Raw genomic sequence first — 24,971 nt, 5'->3', positions numbered from 1 at the left:
AGGAACAAGGGGTTATTTTAAGTCTTCAGGATTATCTGGTACTCTGGAGATCACTGCAATGTTTAGTAGACATCACAACAGTCAAACTCAGCAAGTCTAATTTATTGTAGCTTCTCTGGGCTGTCTCTGCAGTCTGCAAGAGCTCCGAACGCCACCTTGCACTCTGCTACTGTCCTATCCAATTATGCGTAAAATTCTCACCCATGTTTGTCTGCTTTCCACCGATATGTATCTTCTCCTGTGATCTGGGGTGAAGAGTTGTCAGTGGTCTCCTGAGTTGAGACTGGGGAAGTAAAGGTCAGAATTTGTCCCCTTTAACTAAAAATCCATCTTGTAATTTGCAGGGAGTGCTACATTATTCTTTGTGAGAAATGTAATTAGTTTTCCACATGAGGTTTTAATTCCCTGTGTGGCTTTTAGTGCTGTTGAATTAGGACCCCAATTGTATTTTGTATTATACAGGATAACACAAATAATTGGGTTCAACACCATTAGCCAGTTGTATTAGGAACTGTATGAATGGGCAGCAGCTCACATCTGAAGAGCTCTCAGACACTCAGATTATAGACTTCCACGCAGCTGGAAGTAAATTAGTGTGATGTTCTGCAGTATAGTTGAAATCAAGGGACATTTTATGCAAGATGACTCACACCCTAAAGCACAGGCAAACAATCACAACACTCTTTTTCATATCTAAAACAAGGAGAGTGCTTTCCCTTTCATTGGTTAATGGAATAGTAAGTGCATTATAAATGTGCATATTGGTACTGCCAAGTGTTGGGCTAAACCTTCTTAAAGTCTGTAGTTTTAATCACTGGACTCAATTACTTCACATGGCTATCAACAAATAAAGCTCCTTTATGGAAGATAATGCTCAAGTCAGCAGTCATCACCAAAGTGATGTGCACTTGTCACAGCCCAAAACAGAGGTGCTTACATGGTATGTGCCTCTGTAAGCAGAAAAGAGAGGTTTGTGTGCACATGCTAAGAAGTAGCAGAGCCCTGAGTAACATGGGAAGAAAGTTTTTGTTGAAAGTTAACTCAAAGAGGGTTAGCACTTAAAGGAAAAAAGTCTTCTGCTTATTTTCTGCCTGGTTCAACATGATGAGACTTAATACACTCATTATATAAAATAACATTTATTCAAAGCAATATTTACTTCCTTAATCTAGTTCTCATTTTAATGAAACCAGCTTGCAGTCACAGTTGGGCTAAATGGGCCTAAAAAGAGGGTGCATCAGTGTGTAAAATTCAGTACTTCTTTCAAAATATAAATATTAGATCTGTACCTGCTATTGTTGTTTAATTTTCTCGTGATCAGAAATAGCTCCTTCTATATGAAACAAGTCCTCTCCTAACTCACATGTTTGAAGAATTTCCTCACACATTTCTAGAAATTGCAGAAGTGTTTGTGGTAGACATTCATGACCTGACTTTTGTCTTGAGAAATCCAAAAAGCATGAGATGACTGGTTGTTACCCTTTCACATTTTTCTTGCACTTATGGGAACACGCAAAATAAGCACAAAGTATCAGTTTGCTACTGGTACTGTTAATGTAATGCTGTTCCCATTGTCTGCCTTCATACAGTGTGTGGGAAGGGAAAGATTTTTCTCATAAATAGGAATTACTTATAAATTCAAGTGCAGCTTGCTGCTTTTTTTTTTTTTTTTCAAGAATGTAAATGGATGCTGAACACATCAGCAGGAAATTGATTTTTATATTCAAAATGAAGCTTTATGGGCATTTACTTGTGTATTTATTGCAGTTAGTCTTCTAGCTGTAGTGTAGCTGTTGGTAATAAATCAAGCCTGTTTAGTTATGGTAGGAAGTGTAACATTTGTCATCACATACTTGCAAGATGATGGTGAAAAATCTTAGTTTTCAGTGTGCTTGTCCAGATACTGGATGGAGTTCTGGCATGGAAACCCATGGTTTCAGTTTCCCTTGAATTTATGGCACTTCATTACCAGATTGTTCAACTGTTATCATCTGAACATAGTATGTATTCATTTTAGCATAACTACAGGCTAGATCAGCATTTCATCTTCTGTGATTATGTACATATAAACAACCAGACTTTGAAATAAAACATGTATCCAACCAGAAGTAGCACCTTTGGGACCAGTGGTTTGATTCATGAATTCTTTCATGAATCAATTTCATGATCATTGGAAGCTGAATGCAAATAACAACACTTGGATAAATTAGTTAGCACCTGACGTGTTTGAGTTTGTTTTGCTTTTGAAGCCTTTTAGAGTTTCAAAAAATAAAGCGGAGGCACAGCGATGCATAACTTTGTTTCACAGAGCCAGCACACCCATGAGACAGCATAACCCCTTTGCTTCAGAACTCATTTTTCTTAGCAAGCTTTTTCTCTTGTTGCAGTGAGACCTTGCTTCTGACAATAATTAGGTCTGACCTTGGGGAGCCAAGGAGTCAAGTTTGTCCTGAGCTTGGTAGTGATACTGTATTTCAACATTAATTGGGAAATGTGGAGAACACGTTTTTTTTCTGTATTTTCTTATTTTATCTGCCTCTTATTTAATTTCTGTTATGTGCCTGATGTACATATGGGTACCTGACTTACTGCGATAAAATTATCTTCTGTATAAATTTGAAAATGCCATCTAAAGTTATGTTTGTCTTTATAAAATAATCCTGACCATAATGTGTAGTGCTCACTGTATTGCTCATTTATGGAAGGAATACGTCTGAGCTTCTGCTCATGTCTGGAGCCAAATGATTTGGAACCCTTAACACCAGAGTTAATGGCTTTATTTAGGTGTTTTCTGGCAGTACCATAGAGACAGGATAACAAATATTTTGACCACAGCTTATGACATGTTTTCTGCTGTTTAAACGCGGGTGCTAAAGGATTTAGGAAGATCCAACAGTTGTGTGGATTTCTTGATTTAACTTTCCTGTTTGTGTATAATACAATATTTTATTTGATAGTGTTGCCAATCTTTGCATTTTACTCTTCTGTCTTTCAAATAATCAATACAGTGACAGTATTGTCACGATATTACTGTGACAGCCACTTACCCACATCTGAAACAGCATATGTCTAAGCACAGCAGCTAGGCATTCTTTTCCTAGCCTGTTGATGATTTTCTGGTAAACAGAGGTGTGCATTAAATGATGCGCTTTTACTTTGTCCTCCTTGCAGTTGCAAATCTCCTCATCCTTGCCTTGACCAGCTTAGTTTTGTGAACCACAACATTACCACAAGCTAGTGTTGAGAAATTTCTCTCCTATTCAGGTGTTTGTAAAATTGATTTAGCACAAGCCAATAGAAAGTACAACCCCTTGTAAAATTAGACAGTGTAGAAGAAAGATTTTCCAACACCAAAATGTAGGAAGTAGGACCAAGTCTGGGGTGACATGGAATAGCAAATGTTACATCTGTTCTGCTTGTCTGTGAACTCCACAGAAAATGTGTAGATACACTGACATTGACTACTGTATAAATAAGATTTTGATTTGCTGTGTCCCCCTCCCCCTCCTTTTTTTTATTGTTGATGTAAAACTACTAAAATAATTACTCTAACATGCTTTTGCTACACGATGTAGCTGTGAGCATCACAGTAACAGTATGCAAAAATGTATTATTTACGTTCTTTATAATTAATTTGAGATTAAACATGGTCCCTACTGTGTGCTAGTAGAACACACAGCTTGTCTCTGACACAACCACACCACTGCAGGTTTTGCAGGAGCTGGTTGTGACATGGTTTTGTTCCAGCAACTGTATAAATTTCATTGCAAAGTCTTTTACTAGCCATGAGCCAAAGTAGCATCTTGAGACCCAAAATTCATCCTGAGATGCTATTGGTGAGATAAAAGACTCTGATTTAAATTTTGCATTAAACTTCAATTGGGGTTCCATTTTGAGAGGTTTTTAATGTAGCACTTAGTGTAATTGAACTTGCTTATTGGAGAACTATCACAGTTTCAGTTATTTTGATGACTAGTTACATGTGCATACTAAGATTATTATGTAGTGCATAGCTATTATATTATATAATATATATATTATTATATTACATAATTATAGTACAGTGTATAATGCTTTATATTAATATGAAACTGTGAAATATTGTTTTCTTTTTGGCGGTGTTATTTATATTCTTAAAGTGTGTGTAGTGGTCTGGCTTACCAGGGAGGCAGCTGAGTTAGCTTTGTTAGTATCAGCTTAATATACAGCACGAAGAAAGATCTTATTTTGAATTATTTCAAAACAAAAAGTAACATCCATATATCTGTGAATGCACTCAGCTAATGTGCTTATTCATAGCACTTTTGCTAGCAAGGTGAGAAAAGGAGAATTTAAAACATTATTTGAGTTCTTCCAGAATAGGTGTTTTTGCTTTAAAGGTAATAAGGGGGAATATGTAAAACTGAATCGGTAAAAATGAAAGCATGGATGCGAACTTTGGCAAAAGGACAAAATTTTGCATGCTTCATCCATGCAAGTCATACCACTGACTTTAAGGAGTTGCAGGAATAAGATGAATAAATTTTAGAAGAGAGAGGGTTTTAAATAAATAAAAAGAAAATCAATACTAAGGACTATATTATAATTATTTTGTTTGTCTTGGAGGAGTTAAACTGTTCTTGTACTCACGTGGTGCGAGCAGAGGTCAGTCTGGTTTTTGCAGTAAGGTCTATTTTTTCACTCTTTCTTGCTCTAAGCAAAAGTAAGGACAGATTGCTCTGAATTTGCACTTCTGCTCAGTAGACAGCTGCGCATTTGGAATAAACAAAGCTGCTCCACACAGGTGACTAAGAACAGTCCCTTAGAGCAGTGAGGGGTTGTGACCTGCCAGGTCAGTCTGGGGGAGGGTGTAAAGGCATCCCCGCGTGTGTTCTCCAGGTTGGTTTGTTCTCAGTGCATGGTGCAGGCCAGCAGGAATGTGCCCTGTAGTGCATGTGTGCTGCCTGCACAACTGCCACCGGCGAGACCGTGTGAGACTGCTGGTGGTGCAGATTGCCTGCCAGCCCCATGGATGAAAGCAGATGAAGTCAGAAATGCCACCATGCTCTGGAGCTTCCCTTCTCCTATCAGTTTGGATGATAGGATTTTCTGTGAATCTGCACAGGGGGAAAAAATGGATGGATGGTAAGGAAGGAGAGGCAATACCAGTGCAAAAAATGGCTAATTTTTTCAATGTTAGGTCAGCAGCTCTGAGATACAGGATATTGAAAAAGTGTGGGTGTTTTTTGTGGTTTTATTTTGTGTTTTTTTTTTTTTTTCTTGTTTGTTTTTTGTGTGTTTTTTTTTTTTTTCCAGTGACTGAAATCAGATTTACAGTTGCTAATGAAAAATGAACTGTTTTCAGAATCAAGAATCTCAGCACAGAAGAAGGAGCAGCAAGCTCTTTACTGAAGTGCCTCAGGCAATTTGTATAAGCATATAGAGCTCTTCGGTACATTGGATTTGATAGTACTGGCACCATCTATTGGTCTTTTTCAATGAAACCAATTTATGCTTTGAGTTCAGTTTCTCAGAAACATCATAAAAGCCACTGTCACATAGATACTGGTAAAAATTTTGTCATGAATAAAGAACCAAGACTATATCCTGTTTAACTGCCAATGTAGTATTTCAGGACAATATGCAGCCTAGCATGCAGAATTCAGCCATTCTTTCTTGGGCTGTTCCAGTTCTGTGAATAAAGAGAATATTTTCTTTACGGAGGTAGTGAATTTCTTACTAATAAAAAAAATCACCCCATCAAGTGAATTAAAACAAAGATAGACCTTTTTTGGAGAAGCAATAGCCAAATTAAAGTAAGTTGTTCTATAAGCAGAGATGGCATTGGAAATCAGATTTTTGAAAACAGAATAAACCAATATTAGAAAAAGAAGGTGGAAAAGGTGGAAAAAATGGTGGGTATAAAGACTGCAACAAGATTGTATGCTTATCAAAAGATAATCTAAGCTAAAACTGATAGTTTCTTAAACTGATAAAGTTAAGATAAAAACACTGGGCATTGGGAAAATGTTTAAACTCATATAGAAAAGGAATAAAAGCAGAAGGAAAGAAAATGTGGGCAGATGTGCAATGAGCTGAATTTGAATTTCTCTTTGCACCTCTGTTGTAGTTCTACTGAACTGTAAGAAGCAAGGGTGCTTGACCCAGGGCACTTCCCTGATCATTCAGCCTTGCATTGGTTAGTATTCATTGCTTGTTTTATGACAACTTTTGCAGTTCAAAATTATAGAGACAAAAAAAGAGCAAGCCTACTCAAATCCCAATCAAATCAAACACTGTTCTTTTCCTGCATTTTTAAATAAAAAAATCTGAGGGGAGAATAGCCTGTGTGATGACAGGACAGACTATTTTATTATTTCTGTAGCTTAAAGACCAGATATCTTTACTCAGTTTGTGAAGTATTATACTCCTTGGTACTACAGAATCAAGCTAAGGCTGAATGAACTATGATACTACTTAAAGGTTGCAACTAGTAGTGAAGTCTTGTTTTGTTGGGTGTTCTGCAAATGTTTAAAATAATTTGGCCCTAGATTGAACTGTTAATGACGTAGGCAGAATTAAGCCTTTAACATCAATAAATTTGCACCAAAGACAACAGTAGCATATTGATTTTTTGAACACAACTCAACTACCTGAAATCAAATGCCCTCCAGTCTGCAGTTCAACAGCCAAATTAATATTAATACTTTACTGTTTTTTCTTCTGAGGCACACAATGAAGTATACATAAGTATATGCTTGTAAGAACCTTGTGTTGCTGAAAGCAAAATGCATGTCTGTATAAATAACTGTTACAGGCTTGCTTATATACCTTATTTTCTATACCAAGGCTTGGGTTTTTTCCATTTAAACAGCTTTGTTTAGATGCACAATCCCTTTAATTCAAGATGCAAAACACCGTATGATTTTCCGCATTAAGGGGCAGGATGCTGTGTGCTTACTAGGTGTAAGGTTAACATATTTGAAAATTTACATAGCCACAGATCACTGTTCTGTATCTGAGAGTGTAATTCGTTGTGTGGTTCATAATGCTGTTCTCAGAGAGAGGTCATTTAGGCAATTGTTCTGAACTTTTTTCTGTGTTGTTCACCAAATTACCTCAAAGAAGAAAGGAAGACAAATGGCCTCATCTGAACCTCTAGTAAGAATACTTCATGGTCAGTTGCACAGAAAGGAGAAAATTATATGTAATTGCTACCAAATGCTGATGCTTCTTCAATCTTAACTAGCAAAATACCCTGAGCACTGGGGAACTGTGTCCGAAAGCAAAGACTGTAATGTGAAGGTTTGAATACTTCTCTGGACCAGTGAGTGAGACACCTGAGGCAAGACTGTAATCATGAGCTTGGAACAACAGTATTTTTGCTTGAATAAAATATCTTTTTTTTGTCCACAGTGGCCTGCAACACACAAGTCTTCAGGTACAAACAGCCTGTATGGTAAATAATTCCTGTACCTGCTGTGAGAGAAGATAGGATGTTTTTCTGTGTCCAGGGGACCTTGGAGGTCTGTGATTGTGTTTATCTTGCAGTCAGGTGAAAAGTAGTGTTTTACCACATCAGATTCATAGCATTCTGCAAGATAAAATTGCAATGTGGGTTTTATCAGGAGAGAAGCTGTGTCCAGTTTTCATGGCACCTGAGAGTGAATTCAGTGTCCCCGGATTGTCTATGCTTCACAGTTAAGTGCTTTAGGTAAATCATGGTCTGTGTAGTTATACCACCAGGATTTGGCCCTGCAGTTCCAGTTTATAAATAACTTTGCCTAGAAATCGGATAGCAGCATGTGCAGGTGTGAGTCATTAGTGCAGGAGACACAATGATGTGTGGAAAAAGCATGGCTCGCATCCAAACCAGCCCACACTTTCATCAGCCCCTTGAAGTCTGCAGCACAGAAAAAAAAATAATCTAATTTTTCTGTCAGGCTGTTGTAGCCCACCCAGTTTTAAAACTCAGAGGTGCAGTACTATGGAACACAATGCTTCTCCCTGTGCTTGGTTGATCAGTCATGCTCAAAAGGCAGGTTCAGAAGACACTAATTTACTGTCCGAGTTAATTACCACAATTTCAATGGAATAGATTAAGATCCCACGCATACACACACAAAAAATGTATGCTAAAGATGCATTCTGTAAATCATTGTTTTAGAACGTGTACTTGTAAGTTCTAAGTAATTGGGGAAATATCCCAATTATTACTTGATTTTATTTTTAAAATATCATGAGCTGAAACTGGAAAGAGTTTATTATATTGACCTTCTTGATTGCAGAGTTAATGGAGGCTCTAAGGAGAAGCCAACAAGTACCAAAATAGCACTTATGATAAGGTGCTTGTTTTGGTGAGGATTCAAAGGAAAATAAAAAAATGATCTTTTAGTTCAGGAATATGGCTGGTTAACTTCTAACTGGTCTGGCAAAGTCCATCCTTCCAAGGCATAACGTGAGCTGAAAGGGGATACCTGGATCCTGAAGCTTATGGTTCTCATTCACACTCTGAATCTTTCTTACTGATGTCTAGTGAAGATTTGGGGTGACAAAGTTGAATTAAAAATGGCTTCAAGTTATTTTTTTAAGCAAAGATTAAAGACAGAAGTAATTGGATTCTTTTTCATATAAAAACACATTTGCATTCTAGAACTGTTATGTTTTCAATGTTGCAGATTGAATCATTGTTTATCTTCATAAATTGCACATTTTACTCTTTTCTGGACAGTCTTTTTTCCCCATATGCGTTCTTTTCCTATTTTTGCAGTGAAGTAAAGATAGAAAATTGAAGCGTGAGTTTAGTTCACTTTCTCTAAAATTATGGCTTTAGATCTTACCAAAAGTTACCATATATTTTTCATACTTGCTGTCATTGAAATTATGGGTAGGATTCAAAGTTCTGTGCAGGGATGGCCACTTCCTTTCCTGTTTCTACTGGCATGTTCTTGTGCATGGATTAAACAGTAAATTGTGAGATTTGAATATCCGGGTAGACATAGAACAGAGATATAAAGAAAGCAGGGATTGTCGAACAAATCAGGCTGTATTACAAATTATGTGGTTCTACAGAAATTTTAAATGTTTACGCTCAGCTACCTCTGACTGGCATCTGCCTAGAAAGAGTGAAATAAACTTTAATGTCAGTCTGCCTTGTGTTAAATTGATATAGCCAGTGCTGATGAAAATGTCCTTGAGGCATCAACCACCTTTTCATGTTTTTAAAGATGGCAAAATTCTGTAAATTACAATTATGTGAATCCAAATTAAGGTGTCAGAGGTATTACTGCAAGCTTATAGTGATAGAGATGGGAGCAATATTTAGCTTGGCTACTCTTCTGCTCTTGTTCCCTTAAACTGTGTTCATAATGAAGAAGAGGAAAGGTAATATAATTACAGAGGTGTGATGAGCAAATAGTTCTATTAGGAAAGCAGTTAATGAATATTTCTGTACTTTGTGATGGTCTTTCAAAAGCTCCTTTGATTTGAAACTAATAAGAATTAGCATTTTTTTTCTTTCTTGTGGTTTAAGAAATTATTTTATTGCCTCGGTATTACATTAGTTTTCATCTGTCCCTAATTTAGTAGTTACTAACCTTAGACCAATAAGATTAATACTGTCTAGATAAGTTTCCCTCCAGCAAATTCTCTGTCACTTTTCATGGAAACTGTTCTAAAGATTATATTATTACTATATACTGCTTTTTTTCATATATGAGCTCAACATGACAGCTTGCAAGATGTTTCTTTAAAGGCAAAGGTTTGTAGGGTTTATTCCCTTGCTTCCTCATGTGAAACATTAACACTCACAATGCGATAGATAGGAATTACAATACATGTTGTGTTAGAAGTGTTTTTAATCATGTCTAAAATTCCTATAATAGAAACTAATGCAGATTACCTAATTGGCATAGTCAGATTCAAATAACAGCATTGTCAAGTGTGTCCAGTTGTATAATCAATTCTGCTAGAATAAGTTTCTGCACTTTTGAAGAAACATTGCATTTCTAAGAAAAAGTATATATGTAAAAATGGTACACTGAGAATACACAGCATTCCTTACAATTGTTTTTCATCTTAAAAACTGGAAAGGAGAATAAGAACAGCTTTCTCAAGAGAAATGTATGAAGAGTAGACAAGTGTCACCAGCACAAAATGTCATGACATTTAGTAACAATGATATTAGTCACTAAATATACATCAATTCAAAATATGCAAATGTAGAACACCACTGGCAAATTTCCCAACGTTGAGGAGAAACTCAATGAAATAACATAAGGATGTATGTCAGAAATATGATGTGATTATGTGGTGTTGTGATGCTTCTATGTATTATGGAAGAAAGGGTCAAGGTACAGGTGAATTCTGGTTGGAAAAGAGACAAAATAATATGGTGAAAGGAAGGGTCAATTATGCCATATCTTGTCATTTGTGGGATATTGAAGATTTTTTTCCATTTGGGGGGTAAAGTTTCTGTAGCCTAAGATCTCACATGTGTAAGAAAACTTGGTTCACTTTTTTTTTGTTGTTGAACAGAAGCAACCCTTTCCATCCTCTTTGGACTCATGTTGCAAACAGTGGTCAGGCAGGGGAGCTAAAATTCTTCATACCAGGCACAGTTTAACCTGGGAAATCTAGCTGGTTTATGTGGTAGATTCAGGCTTTCATATTCCAGTTGGGGCTTCAGATAGAAGGAAGGACTTTTACTAGTATTGGCTTTAGTCAGGCAAGAACACCCACCTTGCTGAAGGAGGAGCTCATTGTGGCAAAGGATCAGGCCTCTGCAGTAAGCACTTCCAGAAACTTCTCTGTTAAATAAAATCCAATGTGAAAAAACTTTACTGATCAAGTAATTTTTTCTTCAAAAATCACAAAACACCTTTTGAAGTATACGAGAGAAGAACCTGAATAAACACTTAATAATAGCACTATGATCTCAGTGCAAACTGTTATATATAGATGAGCTAAATTCTTTTTTGGTTAAACTGAACACAGTATTTATGCAACAGCAGGATTAAGTTTCACTCATGACTCATAGCAACATGTCCAGGTTTGGGCTTACCAGTACAAGAGACATGGACATACTGGACAGAGTCCAATGAAAGTACATGAAGATGACTAAAGAACTGGAGCATCTCCTATGAGGAAACGCTGAGGGAGCTGGGACTGTTTGGCAGAGAAGAGAATGATTATGGGGGCATATCTTCAATGTGTATAAGTAGGTGATGGGAGGTTGCAAAAAGGACATAGTCAGGCTCTTTTCAGTGGTGTCCAGTGACAGGACAAGAGGCAATGGACATAAACTTAAACACAGGAAACTCTGAACATCAGAAAACACTTTTTTGTTGTGAGAGTGACCAAGCACTGGCACAGGTTGCCCAGAGAGGTTGTGAAGTCTTCATCCTTGGAGGTATTCAAAAGCTGTCTAGACACAGTCCTGGGCAACTGGCTCTAGATGGTCCTGCTTGAGTGGGGGGTTGGACCAGATGACCTCCACAGGTCCCTGCCAACCTCAACTGGTTTGTGATTTTGATTCTGTGCTTGCACTCTAGCTCTAAGGCAAAATTGAATTTATACAAAAAGTGGAAGAAGACATCTTCATTTAGTTTTGAATAAGCCAAGAATTAGTAGAAATAATTTTCAGCTTCTGTACTCTAATACTGCAAGAAGTGTATGAATCTAGTTCTCATCATTGGCAAGACTGGGGAGTTGGTAACAGAGTTGTAAGTAGAATTGGGACTTGAAAATTACATTCTCAATCTACAGATGCCTATGGAATTTATTTTTGGTCTCAATGTCATTCACTTAGCATGGTCAGTTGCTATGAGTAGTATCTGCCAGAGATCAGATGTGGTGCAACTTGAAATAGTAAAAACAAAGTCTGTAACTGTGTTGTAGGAAAAATCAACTTTGAAGTGATACTTATTAATTCTTGTATCCCAATTTAAAGTTCTGATCTGCAACTTTTTTTTTTTTTATCATTGATAGTGTCAGTCTTCACTGCTTTCACTCAGCAGTGCCAATAGCAAGATCCTCCCATTTTGTGCAGTGACATTTATAATGCTTTTATAACAGTGTCTCTGGGCAGGCTGGGTTCACTGATTCAGGCATAGTGGGTACCAGGAGCTTTTCCAAAATTTTGACAAAATTTATCTTTGTGACCTTCTTCCACCCCTCAGATAAATCAGTTAATCTGTCTTTGGCTCAGTTTTGCTGTCTCTAGAAAAAAAGTTATGACGTGATATTGCTGTAAAATTTTGCTCGTGGTCTGCCAAAGTGCCTTGATATACTGAGATTTAAGGCAATGCAGAACTGCCTGCCTTACACAATGGCTGTGGGCTCCCATGCCTGTGGACTGGTCTCTAGAGGCTCATCTTCAAAGGAGAGAGAGCAGCCAGGCAGTAACAACCCCTCTTGGTCTCACTGGAAAACATTATGCAGGTAAAATGTGCTCTGTGAACCCTCTCAGCTTGACTTTTATTAAAGTGATGAAATAATTCAGATGTGTTAAAGATGACCAACGTTCAGCATTTGAAGGAGAGAAAGTTAATTGGTGGGTAGGAGTTGTACTTTTGAGGACACTTGTGACCTTTCATGATGCTGCGCCATTCACGTTATCACAGATGAACTAATAAAAGCTGCCTAGCACTTCTCTGTAAGGCTTTGCTACAAAGGATGGTGTCCTGCCAACTTTCAAAACCCATGGATGGAAACACTAGGCCCGATAAAGAAACATCATCTATAATTGTCAGGTTGATTTAATGGCCTTCTAACTGCAGGCGGTCACACAGACATGGTGCATACCTCCAACATCCAGATTTGAGAGTCCTCAATAGCCCATGCAGTGAGGAGTCTTCATGGCTTTCAACGTACTTATAATATAGAAGCATGTTGGTTTTCTGGCTTAGTCATACTATTTTAACTTTGCAGCCCTCACTTGGGCTGCCTGCAAGGTGACGATTCCTTGCTTTCAGGCTTGATGTGTGTTTGCTGAACCCCCAGGACTAAATGCTGAGTGCCAGGCATTGGGCTTACAGGTGCTTACACTAGTGTGGTGATGCTCAATGTGTCACCAACATTCTGACTTTGACTGTTACCCTTACTGTTCCTCAGTTAATACACTTCTCATTTTAATAGAACCACTACTGTTCCTTGTGTAACCTTTCTCCTCCTCTTGTCCCTGTTTCTTCTGCTGCAAATCTTGGCCTGGTATAATATTTTGAATAACTGCATGGCAGTTTGAGGTGTTTGCTGGAACAGGGCTTATTGCGAGGAATCACTGGTTCAGGTGTGTATAAAATAAGGAGAAATTTCCAGTGAAAACAGCTGGATTTTTCCATGTATGAGATCAGAAGATTGGGTCCTAGAATAGTAGCCATTTTACATATATCTAAATTATTTTTGGCTTTCTAGTCTTTAGCAGAAATGTTTTCATATTTCAGATTTATTTGGAGCAACAGCATTTAAAATGGGGTGCTCTGTGGAAATTTACAGTACAATTTATTGTCCTTCCCACTTGGTATAAAGTGCTAAATTCAATTAAATGTTAAAATGTTTATGTGTCTTATATAATATTGCTAAAAATAGGCTTAATATCCATTGCCAATGTTTTTGTGTGTATGACAGAATAATTTAGTGTGGCTTGTTTAGATTATTTTGAGCTTCACCTCCTGCTAGTGATGGCAGATATGAATAATATTTAACTGCAAAGTGACTGGGGCAAGAAACCTCCAAATATCTGCCAGAAAAATTAAATAGGATTAGTAGATGTGTACAGTTCTGACTGTATAGAGAGTTTTAAGAGCGTAGTGTTGTAAATCAGATTCAGTGTGTTCATTTTGATTTCCGAGTTTAAAGATCTTGCGTGTGTAGCAGAAAAGAGAGAAGATGGGGTTTGTGCTGTAGCAACTGGAGGGCAGTGATGGGGTCCTGGAAGGAGGTCAGAGGCAGAGGCTGAACCCGTTTAAGCTGCATTCCTGCCCTTTCCTGCCCCTTGGTCTTGAGTGTGATAGTCTTCCAGTGCCATGGCTCCTGAGAACAGTGAGCTACACAGGATTCAGGTTTTAAAATTGCAATAAGTCTGCTCCTACAGGAGACATGTGTTGTAATCTGTCTGGTGACGCAGTTACCAAGTTTGAATGTGTGCCAGCAATTATATGAGGCAGGTAAGCACAGAGTCAGTGCTGAAGAAATGCTTCTGTGGTCCTTTCCAGGCTGTTTACAGCCATCAAAACTTCCATAGTTAGATAGTGAGCTTCATAGGGCAGACATGCTGCCATATGTTTGTGAGCATTAGGGCGTTTTTATGGTATTGTATAAATAATAACCACATGTAAATGGAAACTAAAAAAAAAAAAAAAAGAAAAAAAAAAAAAAAAAAAAAAAAGACAGAGGCAATAGAAAATTGGCCCAGGAACATCTGCAGGTTCACAGATATAAGCAGGAGCTGTGTACCCTGTTTGTCTGCCCATATTTCACAGGGTGTCTCTACCAAGCCTTTGGTCTGTCTGTGCTTGGGGTGGAAAAATAATTTTGGAAAACATTTCTGAGAATTGCAAACCTAGGTGACGATCAGATTTTATCAGAGGTGTGGATAGGCAGATACTGCACAGCTGACAGAAGGTAACGGAGTTTGGATGAATGCTTGTGCTTAACCATTTAGCTATTGATTTTGGTTTATCCTTTTCAGAATTCAGAATGTTTCATTCTCTGAACCTGTTTTTAACACTTTAGAAAGGGTTTCAAAGGGCAGTTGGCTTCCCTGACTTTGTTTTTAAGTACATCCACAAAAAGTTTATAATTTTAAACTGTAGCAAAAAACATTTACTTTAAAAAGGACTTATTTTTCTCTTTCTAGGAAGCCTGTATTAGCTCCCTTCCCCCACGGGCTTACCAAGCAAGCTGTGTAAAGAGAAGTGGCTCCTGTGGCTGTTACAGCAAGCAGTTGAACCAAACAGGCATTTGCTGGGAGCTTAGCCTAGAGTTTGTGTCAGATTGGGTACGCAAGCCTTACCAAGAGGCTTCTTTCTTCCATCAGGCATCAAAATTGTTTTGTTTTGTGACCACAGGCAGGGGGATGCCTGGAGTGTGTCAGAAGCCATGAGTTTAGACTATATCTATCAGATAGTTATGGGAGCGGGTGCTCTCTAAGGATGCTTAGTGAGGGTGAAACCGCATGCGGGGGAGGCAGGGTAAATGTCATTGCATTTAGCTGAAGCTGAACTCGGGGATGCTTTCTAGCCAGCGAGCATGAAGCTAGCATTTTACATCTGCAGTGTGCTGCCATTGCAGCACTGGCTGTTTTTCACAATCAGCTAATAACTTTCTGCATTGCAGGTCTGTATGCATGCATGCAGCTTTGTTGTCTGTATCCTTACCTGTCATTAAAAAAAATAGTAAAGAAAAAGAAAGCAAAATACATGTTGAGATCTGTAGATATGATACACCTATATTCCTAAATAGGGTAAGAAAAGTAATATTTTGCACTGTTTTGTGGTTGATGTGGAGTTTGTGCTATTTATGAGGGTAAAACAACACTGAGGCTAGGAAACTAAAGGTTTTTATACCTTCTTCATGTGAAAAGAAAATTTAAAAACTTATTTCCTGTGAGACACCTAATTCTAGAAAATAGCTTTCTTTTGAAATCTTAAAGTAGGAGCGAGCAGGGCATTTTCTTGGATAACAAGGGGAGGATTTGCAGGTTCTGTAGGGACCATCATCCTCAGGCCATGTGATGAAGGGAACGGTGGTATCTCTTGAGGACAGATGTTGTCAGAAAGACTTTAGCCAGAGATGGTCTCCTGCCTGCTTCTGATGGTAAAAAAATTTATATCATGTATGAAGTTACTGTGAAACCCTTAACTTATTTTTAGCAGCTCAGAGGAACGTTGGCAAGATTGTATTAATTTATGCATTCTGACTATGTCACAGCATCTATGAAAATCCAGACAAAAGAAAATTTAGTGTCATATCTCAAGATATTGTGATCCTGTAGTGTAGGTGTCCAAATGTTGATGTGCCCAGACACCTAAACAACCAAGTATGGAACTTTTGGCCTATAAAATTGTGATTATGAAGAGGAAACGTATGGAAGACTGTCTTCTGAAATTCTGAGGGAAAACTGGTGTTCTTCATCTGGATTTCAGAACTGGTACCATTAAAAAACACAGTGAAACAAGCACAGGTTGCAGCTTTCTTGTCCTAGCAGTTAATATTGGAGAATTTGGGAATGCTTTGTACTTCCAAATATCAAGCTGCTGCTTCAGTTCTTACTGTGGATTTAAAGGTTTATCTTTGGGCATACAAATTTGGAGATGTGTGGAGGTACTAAGGCAAGGGAATATTTATTCTGTGGGAAGGAAAAAGTAACTATGGTCAGGGTAGCCATTTGATCTTACTGATGTAGTTTTGCAGAAAAGATACATCATCTTCAGGACCTAGCTAAAAAATGTAAGTTGTTGCATAATTGAACATTAAAGCTTCTAATATTTATCCTGTTCATTCCCTTCATAGTTGTGTCTTAATACTCCTAACATAAAGTAACCCTACAATGCAATAATAGAATTCAGAAACGAAGAGAATGAGATATTGAACACGTGCCCGTTACTTCATCTTCTCTTCATAGAAGGTTGCCTGCCCTCATAAAATATTGAACATTTTGTAAGTGAGCACAGATTTTTAGCTTTTGTATGCTGCTGTGAATTTGTGAGGTGAGTGTACTTGCTACCCAATGTGATACCATGTGGTTTCTGTTCGAGGGTTAGGTATGAGAAACTGGGTCAGTGGTTACCTGGACCCTGAATGCTCAAGTAATTCACAATATAATCTTGTTAACTTGCAGTTACTTTATCTGAATGCCTTATAGTTAACATGTTAAAATACAGCAGTCTTTTCCAACATCTCAGCAGGTTCATTAGATTCACTTATTATTCAGATTGAACATCATTTTTATAAAATATGCTATTACATATTTACTGATTTGTTTGTTAATGCGCCACAGAGTACTGTGATGAATCATTACAACTAATCTTATTTGCCAAAATAAATTAATGATGTCTATCTTTTAAAGCTATATTTTTGATGGTTTTATATTCTATTTGCTTTCTTAGGAAACTGGTTTGTTTAATAAATCTGCAGGCTCTTTTCCTGTCATTAGTTCAAAATAGATGTGGAAAGAAATTTTCTTTCAGATATACTCCATTTTGCTTCAAAGTGATTTTTTTTTTAAATGACCTTCAGCATAGCAAAGAGAAATTATTTTATGTCCTTCAGAAGGGCATGTTAGGTGTTTTTCCATGAGTTTCACACCAATATTTTGTGTACTGGTGTCATGGAAGAATGTTGCATACTCAGCCTTTGTATGAGGTGTCAGTGGTTCCTTTACAAGTTCCAGCATCGAGTTGGTTTTACTGTATAATAAAACTATCTGGTAAAGCGTGTACAGGCATTGGCTGGTAGAGGCAAGCTGTCCTGGCCTGTTCAGTGCTGCAGGAAGAACAGCAGACAGTGAATAATAAAACAGCTCCTCCTTAACAAGATCTTGTCATACCAAGGCAAATTTAAATAGCCATGTCATTTATCTGTGTCATTTCCTGTCACACGCTGCTTAACAGTGTGTCTGTGACAAACCTTTCAGTACTCTGTCCTTACAATACAATTTAGTCTTCTGCCCAATTTATTTGCTGTTACCAAAAGTCAGTATATTACTGAAGCATATCTGTGCTGGAGAATTAAGATAGTAAAACATGGACTGTGCTTTATGCTCATTGTAAGTTACATCCTTCTATTTAAGGAGAAATAGTAGTAACCAGCAGGAATGGAAATAGAATTACAGTGCATTATGGTTCAGTGATGCAGTATGTTTTCACTTCGGTGCACCAGAGGATTAGTAATTATACACCTATCGCTTAAAAGGGGGAAGAAAGGATATGTCCAGCTTATGGTGCTATGTTCCCTTTTCAACTCTGCATTCTCTTTGGAGGGAAAAATCCCTGAAGTGAGTCTGGCATAACAATATCTGCTCCTTACTGTATGTGGCTCAGATAGATAAGAGCTGAATATTATGTTACTCTAAATTTGTATGGAATGTCAACAGACATATTATCAACATGTTGGAGGTGCTTGTAAAGCAGTCTTGAGTACTGTAGATTTAAATTTGTAATTTGAAATTAGAATATGATAACTGCTTTCTGCTATGTTCTGCAATTTTGGTTTTAAAAAAAATCTTATTTAAAATTCAGTTACCATTAGAAATGTCTTTATTCTTTGTTTATTTAGTACTGTATTAGAATTTGCCAAAAGTAGTTTAGGCGGCAGTCACTCTTACTGTTCAGAAAGTACAAAAGAGGAACAACAGTAGTCTTCTGCTTTGTCAATTGACCTTAGGTAAGCAGAGATAATTGATTTATCAGTTATCACAGAGTGGTTCCTCTCTACCTGATGGTTGATTTGGTGTTTTGTTTTATTTTAGTTTTTTTCTTCATAGCTGTGGACATTTATTAATTTATTCTACTGATTATTTTAAACAGCTTGGTGTCTCTTTCTTAGCTACACTGTACCTTACACAATTAGTTTGAGTGGTGAGAAGAATGATGTAAGTCAACAGCTTTCTAGACTCTTGGCATTTCATAAACCAGTGTTTATGGAAGTTAATTTCTATACCGAGTCAGTGTCTTGGAATTCATGTTCCGGAGAGCAGTGTTTTTCAATATTACAAAACTGTATTGTCTTCTTTCTGAAAAAGACACCTTTGCTAGCTGTTTTTGTGACAGTTGAAGGTTTATAAACTTCTTGTATGTTTTCCATTGTCACAGGGTCACATTATTTTTGGGAATAGTCTCTCCAATGTGGGAGCAATAAAATAATAGTATTTACTTGTTTTTATTAAGTAAAAATGTATTCAGTCTCACTATAATATTCATAATTGCACTCAAGGTCAGATTTTTCTCAGGTTAAAGTTCTTCTGCTCTGCATCTCTTACTTGGCTGTGCTATTTAGTGCTATTACAAGAAAATATAGATAGGCTTTTTGTTTCATTTTGGAAATAAAATCTAAACTGAAATATGCAAAATTCTCTCAGAAATTATTATCATAAAAAAAATGAACCCCTCGTAGCAATTTGTTATGGTCTTACTTTACTTTTTCATTTTGTTTACTCTTTCCTGCAGATCTGGTGATCATTGGCTAGTTTAATTATTGCCCTTCAGAAAAGATGAGTGTTTGTAGAGTCTAAAGCATGTAATTTTCCTTTAGAGGGAACCATGATGGGAAGAGGATTGAAGTGAAGTGTTTGCAAATTAGCAGTATAAGTGTATTTGTGTGTACCCTTAAAATCTGCAGTTACTCTGACAGAATGGCAGCTGCAACAGTGCAAAATTCAGAGGACCTGAAGATCCTTTTCAAAAACTCATCATTACTCAAACATAGACTAAGTAGACACGTAGCTGGTGGAGTGTTTAAGGAAGATAAAGTAGAACAGCAGTTGCTGCTGTTTCGATTCTTCTGGATGCTTACAAATCTAGGCTTTTTTATCTAAAATAATCTCAATAGCCTGCTTCCCTGGGTTCGCAGTAATTTTCTAATTAAATGGAATTTCAAAGACAAATGCCACTTTCTTGATGCCAAAACTTGTCACGGAAAGGATTGCTTACACTGGATCTCCCAGGCAACAGACCAGGGAGAAGAAAGGTTAGCTGCTGCAGCAATCTTTGACTCTGTAAACAGCAGAGTGCCTCAGCTCTTGCTGGCTTTGCGAACGTTAAGGCTATTCAGCACCTGTAAAATTTACTTAATGTCTCAGACCTAAGCTTGGGATCCACTCAGCAGTGGCAGTATGTTACACGCTTGTTATCAGTATGTGGTTTCTAAATGCTAACGTTGTTGGCCTTCAATCCATTGTTATCCTTGTGAAAGCGCCAATCCTACAGGTATTCAGGTATTTGACTAGAGTAGTTTATTCATTTCAATACAGCCAGCCTAAAGTCATCTTGTGCACCTCAAAATATTTTCCCAGTCCCTCTTGTCCAATCTTTCTTAATGTATGGTGATGCATTAAGGCCCAGTTCCTCAAGCATGTTCTTTAATCATTTTTTTAATTTTCTTTATAGAGAAGACAATTCACTTTGACTAATCATTTTGGACCAATGTGCTGTGTTTTACTGCGCTGGTACTCTCCAAAATCTACACCCTCTAGAAATCAGCAGGAATGTGACTCAATCTTTCTTCTTGAGCTTAGAAAAAAAAAAAAACCAGTCTAGAAAAACAAAGAATACTTTTTTCTAGGGAAGCTGTTGTGTCTACAGTATTTTAATGTAGTCTTCAGGAGACATTTTATAGACTTGAGAATCTGCAGTTTTCCAGACAAGTTACAGAGGACCCTCACTACTGGGACCTGTGAACTCAAATGCATTTGGTCTTTCCTGCCCATTTGATCTCTGTCCCACCCATTTTACGTGCCTTGCCCATGGTGATTTATTTTTGTTTAGTGTTCTGCTGAAGAGTGAGAGAGCTGAGACCTTCCTGGGACATGTAACCTAAGTTTAGGTCTCTGCTAGTAATACAAGTGTCTAATTGCAGTTGTTTTTAATGACTGGGAGTTTCTTTTGATATTAGGTGATGCAGATGTACCTCCCATTCTGTGGGATTGCTATATCCAATGCCCAGCTATTTGCAGCTTCAAGGAAGGAATATGACAGAAGCAGGGTAAGTAAAAAAAAAAAAGTATGTTGGACCAATATCCCACCTTCGTCTTGTGTTCCTTCATATTCCAGCTTTGCATACGTGTTTGCTAAGCAGACAGTTTTACTTATGTTTTATTTAAAAAAATAAATTTTCAACAGATCACTGTCTTGACTGAGGCATCAAGCAGAGAGCATGGGAGGGAAATAAACTTGTGGTGATGGCTGTTGTTTCCTGATGTCAGTTCCATGTTTTGTAGTGCTGAAACAATTGTGTTTGTGACACAGACGGTGCAGGAGAGAGTGACACTATGGCAGAGATTCAAACTCACATAAAATTCCAGTAATACCAAACCTTTGCCTTCCTGAATTTCTAATATTCAATTCATGTGCAAATAATGTGGATATATCTTTATAAAAGTAAGCAAGAAAAAAAACTGTACGTGAAGGGTTTTGACAGCATGTGTCTGCATAGATACATTACGCACATTACTCATGATTGCTGATGCCATGCCTGAGTGGGGACAGGAGGTTCTAAAGAAGTGAAAATAATGCTGAGCTCACATCACTTACTTCTCAGAGAGGTCTTTATTTTTTTAAGAAATAAAATGGTAATTTTGAGGGGGTTTTGATAATTTTTTTTTTTTTAATCACCTTTTCTGCGATGACAGGAAATTGTACTCATGTTATCATGGATCACAGCTCCAAAGCTTCAGCAGAAATACTGAAGCAGCAGTTGAACCTATTCTTGCTTCACAAAGCCGGGGAGACTACAGTGGGGTGGGTCTGTGTATTAAGCACTGGCATATGTATATTCAGGATTTTGGTGCTTTCCATGTATGGAAACTAATGCTTTCCACTACTTTGAAAACTAACAATAGCCCTTTCTAATGGTGCATATATTTAAGGGTCATGAAGCATCTGAGCTTGTCTTCAGTCCAGGTCTGACTTCAGACCACTGTATTTTGGGGTGGAGATGTGGAGGAGACTTGGGGGAAAAAAATATTTTCTGCCAAAGATTTTTTTTTTTCTTTGTTTGATATTCAAACAAAATAATTGTTTGACTACATAGAGACTTAAAATTTGCTTCAGATTCCCAGCCTGCAGGGAGCAATGACAGACTTTTGAGGAGTTGTTTAATCTTCTGAGGAAGACATTCAGCAGAAAAGTATTAGGGACATTCTTATTCTTCATTAGAAAACGGTAAATTCTGGTGGCTGGGCACATCAATAAATTGAATTAGAGATACAGATTCTTTGTTTCTTGTTGCTGCTTCAGCCACATGAGGCATAACAAACATCATTGCCTTTTGACAGCTACATGGTGGCCTGTACTTAATCTAATTTCTGACCTGTTGGTGGTCTTTAACTTTGTTTAGTCCATGGTTGGAATTAGTTGACAAGTAACACATGGTGGGCAAGCTTTCCTTATCAAACTGGACACCAATGGTGGCAACTTCCAGTGACTGTGATTAACACTTTGCTGATGACCACTGTATTAGGAGAGCTAAGACCACTAGCATTTAAATGCTTACCTATATGGATGTTCTTTAGTGTCAATGCCCTAAACCTGAATAAAGGAAAAATCACACTTCTTTGGACACATGATAAGAAAGGACGTAGTCTATTATTTTTAAAGTTGATGAAATGAGAGGGGAAGACCTTCATTTTAAAACATTGTATTTTACTGACGTGGTATAAAGAATGGGTCAGAGTGCTATTGGAATATGAAAGTATGGATGTTGTTTTTTCTTCCCAGCTTTGAACATGCAAAATGGGTAATAAATTAATAAAATGGAGTTTAAATGCACCAGCAAATTCAATATAGAAAATCAAGTAACTCAATCCATACTGTGTACTTGAAGAGTTACATTACAGCCATTGTTTCATTTTTGGACCACAGTGAAGTAATTTGAAAGATTCCCATTGTTTGCTAGGAGTTGGATTATGCCCAGTTATGAGCTAAGAAATACTTCTTTCTTTCTTCAGATACCCCCACACCAATTCTGTTGCCATAATCATTAAGAACTTTATTTGAATTAAGATTTCAATGGATCACTCATATTAAAATCAATCCCAGAGATTATGCCTGCTTTGCAATGCTCCATGTATTTATTAATTCTACAACCAATACAAGAGTTTTCTGTCCTTGTATGCAGGCTTTACTGGAAGTAGTGAATGACCTTTTTGAAGAACAGACTGACTTAGAGAAAATTGTCAAGAAAATTATGCATCGGGCCCAGACTCTGCTGAAGTGTGAACGGTGCTCAGTATTACTTCTGGAAGATATCGAATCACCGGTAAGTGTGGCTGCACATTCTGTAGAAAAGCTAATATTTGAGTGGTGGAGCAGCTGCTTTTATTGTGGTGAAGCTGTTTCATACCATATGTAACTACTGGACAGCAAGCATTCTTCCAGCACGTTATTCTTAAATGTAAGCTAGGTACAGGTTGAGTCTTTAAACCACAACAGTGATGTTGATAACCCCAGTAGGCAGAAGCCCTACTCAGCTGATCACTCGTTTCTCCACCCCAGTGGGATGGGAAAGGGAGCTTAAAGGGTAAAAGTGTGAAAACTCGTAGGATGAGATAAAGACAGTTCAGTAGGTAACGCAAAAGCTGTGTGCACAAGCAAAGTAAAGTAAAGAATTCATATACTACTTCAAATCAGCAGGCAGGTGTTCTGTCATTTCCAGGAAAGGAGAGCTTCATTACATGTAACAGTTACTTAGGAAAACAAATGCCATAACTCTGAAAGAGCTCCCCTTCCTCCTCCTCCTCCAAGCTTTTATTGCTGAGCACAATGTCATATGGCATGGGATAGCCCTTTGGCCAGTTGGGGTCAGCTGTCCTGGCTGTATCACCCCCCAATCTATTCAGCAGGGTGGCAGAGTGAGAAACAGAGAAGGCCTTGACACTGTGGACCGTTCAGCAATAATTAAAGCATCCCTGTGTTATCAATGCTGTTTTCATCACAAATCTAAAACATGTCACCGTACAAGCTACTATGAAGAAAATTAAGTCCACCCCAGCCAAAACCAGTATAGCTGCTTTTTCAAATGGAAGCTGAAAGGTACATTTATGATTCCTTCTGGTTATTTCAAGGCATTTAATGGGAAGTCTGTAAGTTGCTGATGGATCTGTGGTGTGATCCAGCTGATATGCTTTGATTGTGTGCTAGAACTAGCTCTAGAGCAGCTAGGATGGCTTAACCAAGAAGCAAGGTGCTCCTGTGGTCTACTTAAAAAAGAAAATTGACTTGATTTTTTATCAAATATTTATTTGCTCAGTTCCTTTCTTTCATGGTATAGCCACTAAAAGGAAAGAAAAGTACTGCCTGTAGATTCATTTACATTTACCAATTTAAAACCTTGTTAACATTTTCAGGCTGATGACTTGTCAAATGGGTGGTGCTTGCAAACAGTTTCAGAACCAGAAACCGTTGCATCATCAACCAAATCTTTAATGCTCATTTTTAGAACTAATCTTTTATGCATACATTCCAATAAATAATTATCAGACATCTTTGTTGATATTTCTACAGTGTTCATACTTTTATATCTGTTATTGTTGTTTAACTGTAGCAAACTGAAAGACTTATGTAGTTTCTATTCTAGTATGTTACATTGTTACATCTTTAGTTAGACTACTGATTCCTCAGAAATAACAGGTGAAATAAACTCATCAAGACTTTCTTACCTGACCACGCTGTGTATTCAGCAACTCAATGGGCTTTACAGCAATCTGATCAGTGTCTTCATAGCAGTCAGCTTCTGAAATTCTCATGAATGTTTTTTTTTTGTCAAATCCAGTATTTTAATGTGGAAGAACAGCAAAACAGTAAGAACTGAACCTGCAACACAGGGAGTTTTCTGAGCTACTTTTGGTGGCCACTCCTCCATGGGATTTATTCCTTAAAGTTTTCCACTCAATCTAGCTGTTGGCGGGGTATGTTTGGGAATAGCTATGTTTGCACATTTTAACAAGTTTCTTTAATACTTTGAAAAATAAATAATGAAACTGGTCTCAGTTCCTAAATGATGAAAATGCTGTGAAAAGATAAGTCCTCTTGTTATTTTGACCTAGTACTTGTTCTCTGAGGTAACAGAAAATCCATTGTAAAAGACACATTTGCATACAATAGTAGCTTGTACAGTGGCATGTTTTAGATTTGTGATGGAAACAGCATTGATATAGCCACGTAATTGTGATAGGAAGAAGTTTTGTATTGAGCATGTGAAGTGAAAATACAACTTTCAGCATTATTGAAGCATGTTTGGTTTTTGCAATTGCTCTGTCCACTTGACCGAAGAATAAT

The 24,971-nt window shown here is 37.5% G+C and overlaps 1 protein-coding gene across 1 annotated transcript in view; it reads left to right on the top strand.

The window, feature by feature from the left end:
• The window catches only part of PDE11A (phosphodiesterase 11A), a 137,022-nt gene that overhangs the window by 33,916 nt on the left and 78,135 nt on the right, over positions 1–24,971 (top strand). The window contains exons 3-4 of the mRNA XM_033010958.2: positions 20,590–20,679; positions 22,813–22,953. Coding sequence (XP_032866849.2) covers positions 20,590–20,679; positions 22,813–22,953 — 231 coding nt within the window. The remainder of the gene's footprint in view (positions 1–20,589; positions 20,680–22,812; positions 22,954–24,971) is intronic.

Source organism: Tyto alba, unplaced genomic scaffold (assembly GCF_018691265.1).
Source record: "Tyto alba isolate M040663 unplaced genomic scaffold, T.alba_DEE_v4.0 Super-Scaffold_7, whole genome shotgun sequence".
Classification (NCBI taxonomy): domain Eukaryota; kingdom Metazoa; phylum Chordata; class Aves; order Strigiformes; family Tytonidae; genus Tyto; species Tyto alba.
Note: the sequence above shows the minus strand (reverse complement) of the source record. Positions and strands in the feature narration are given on the sequence as shown.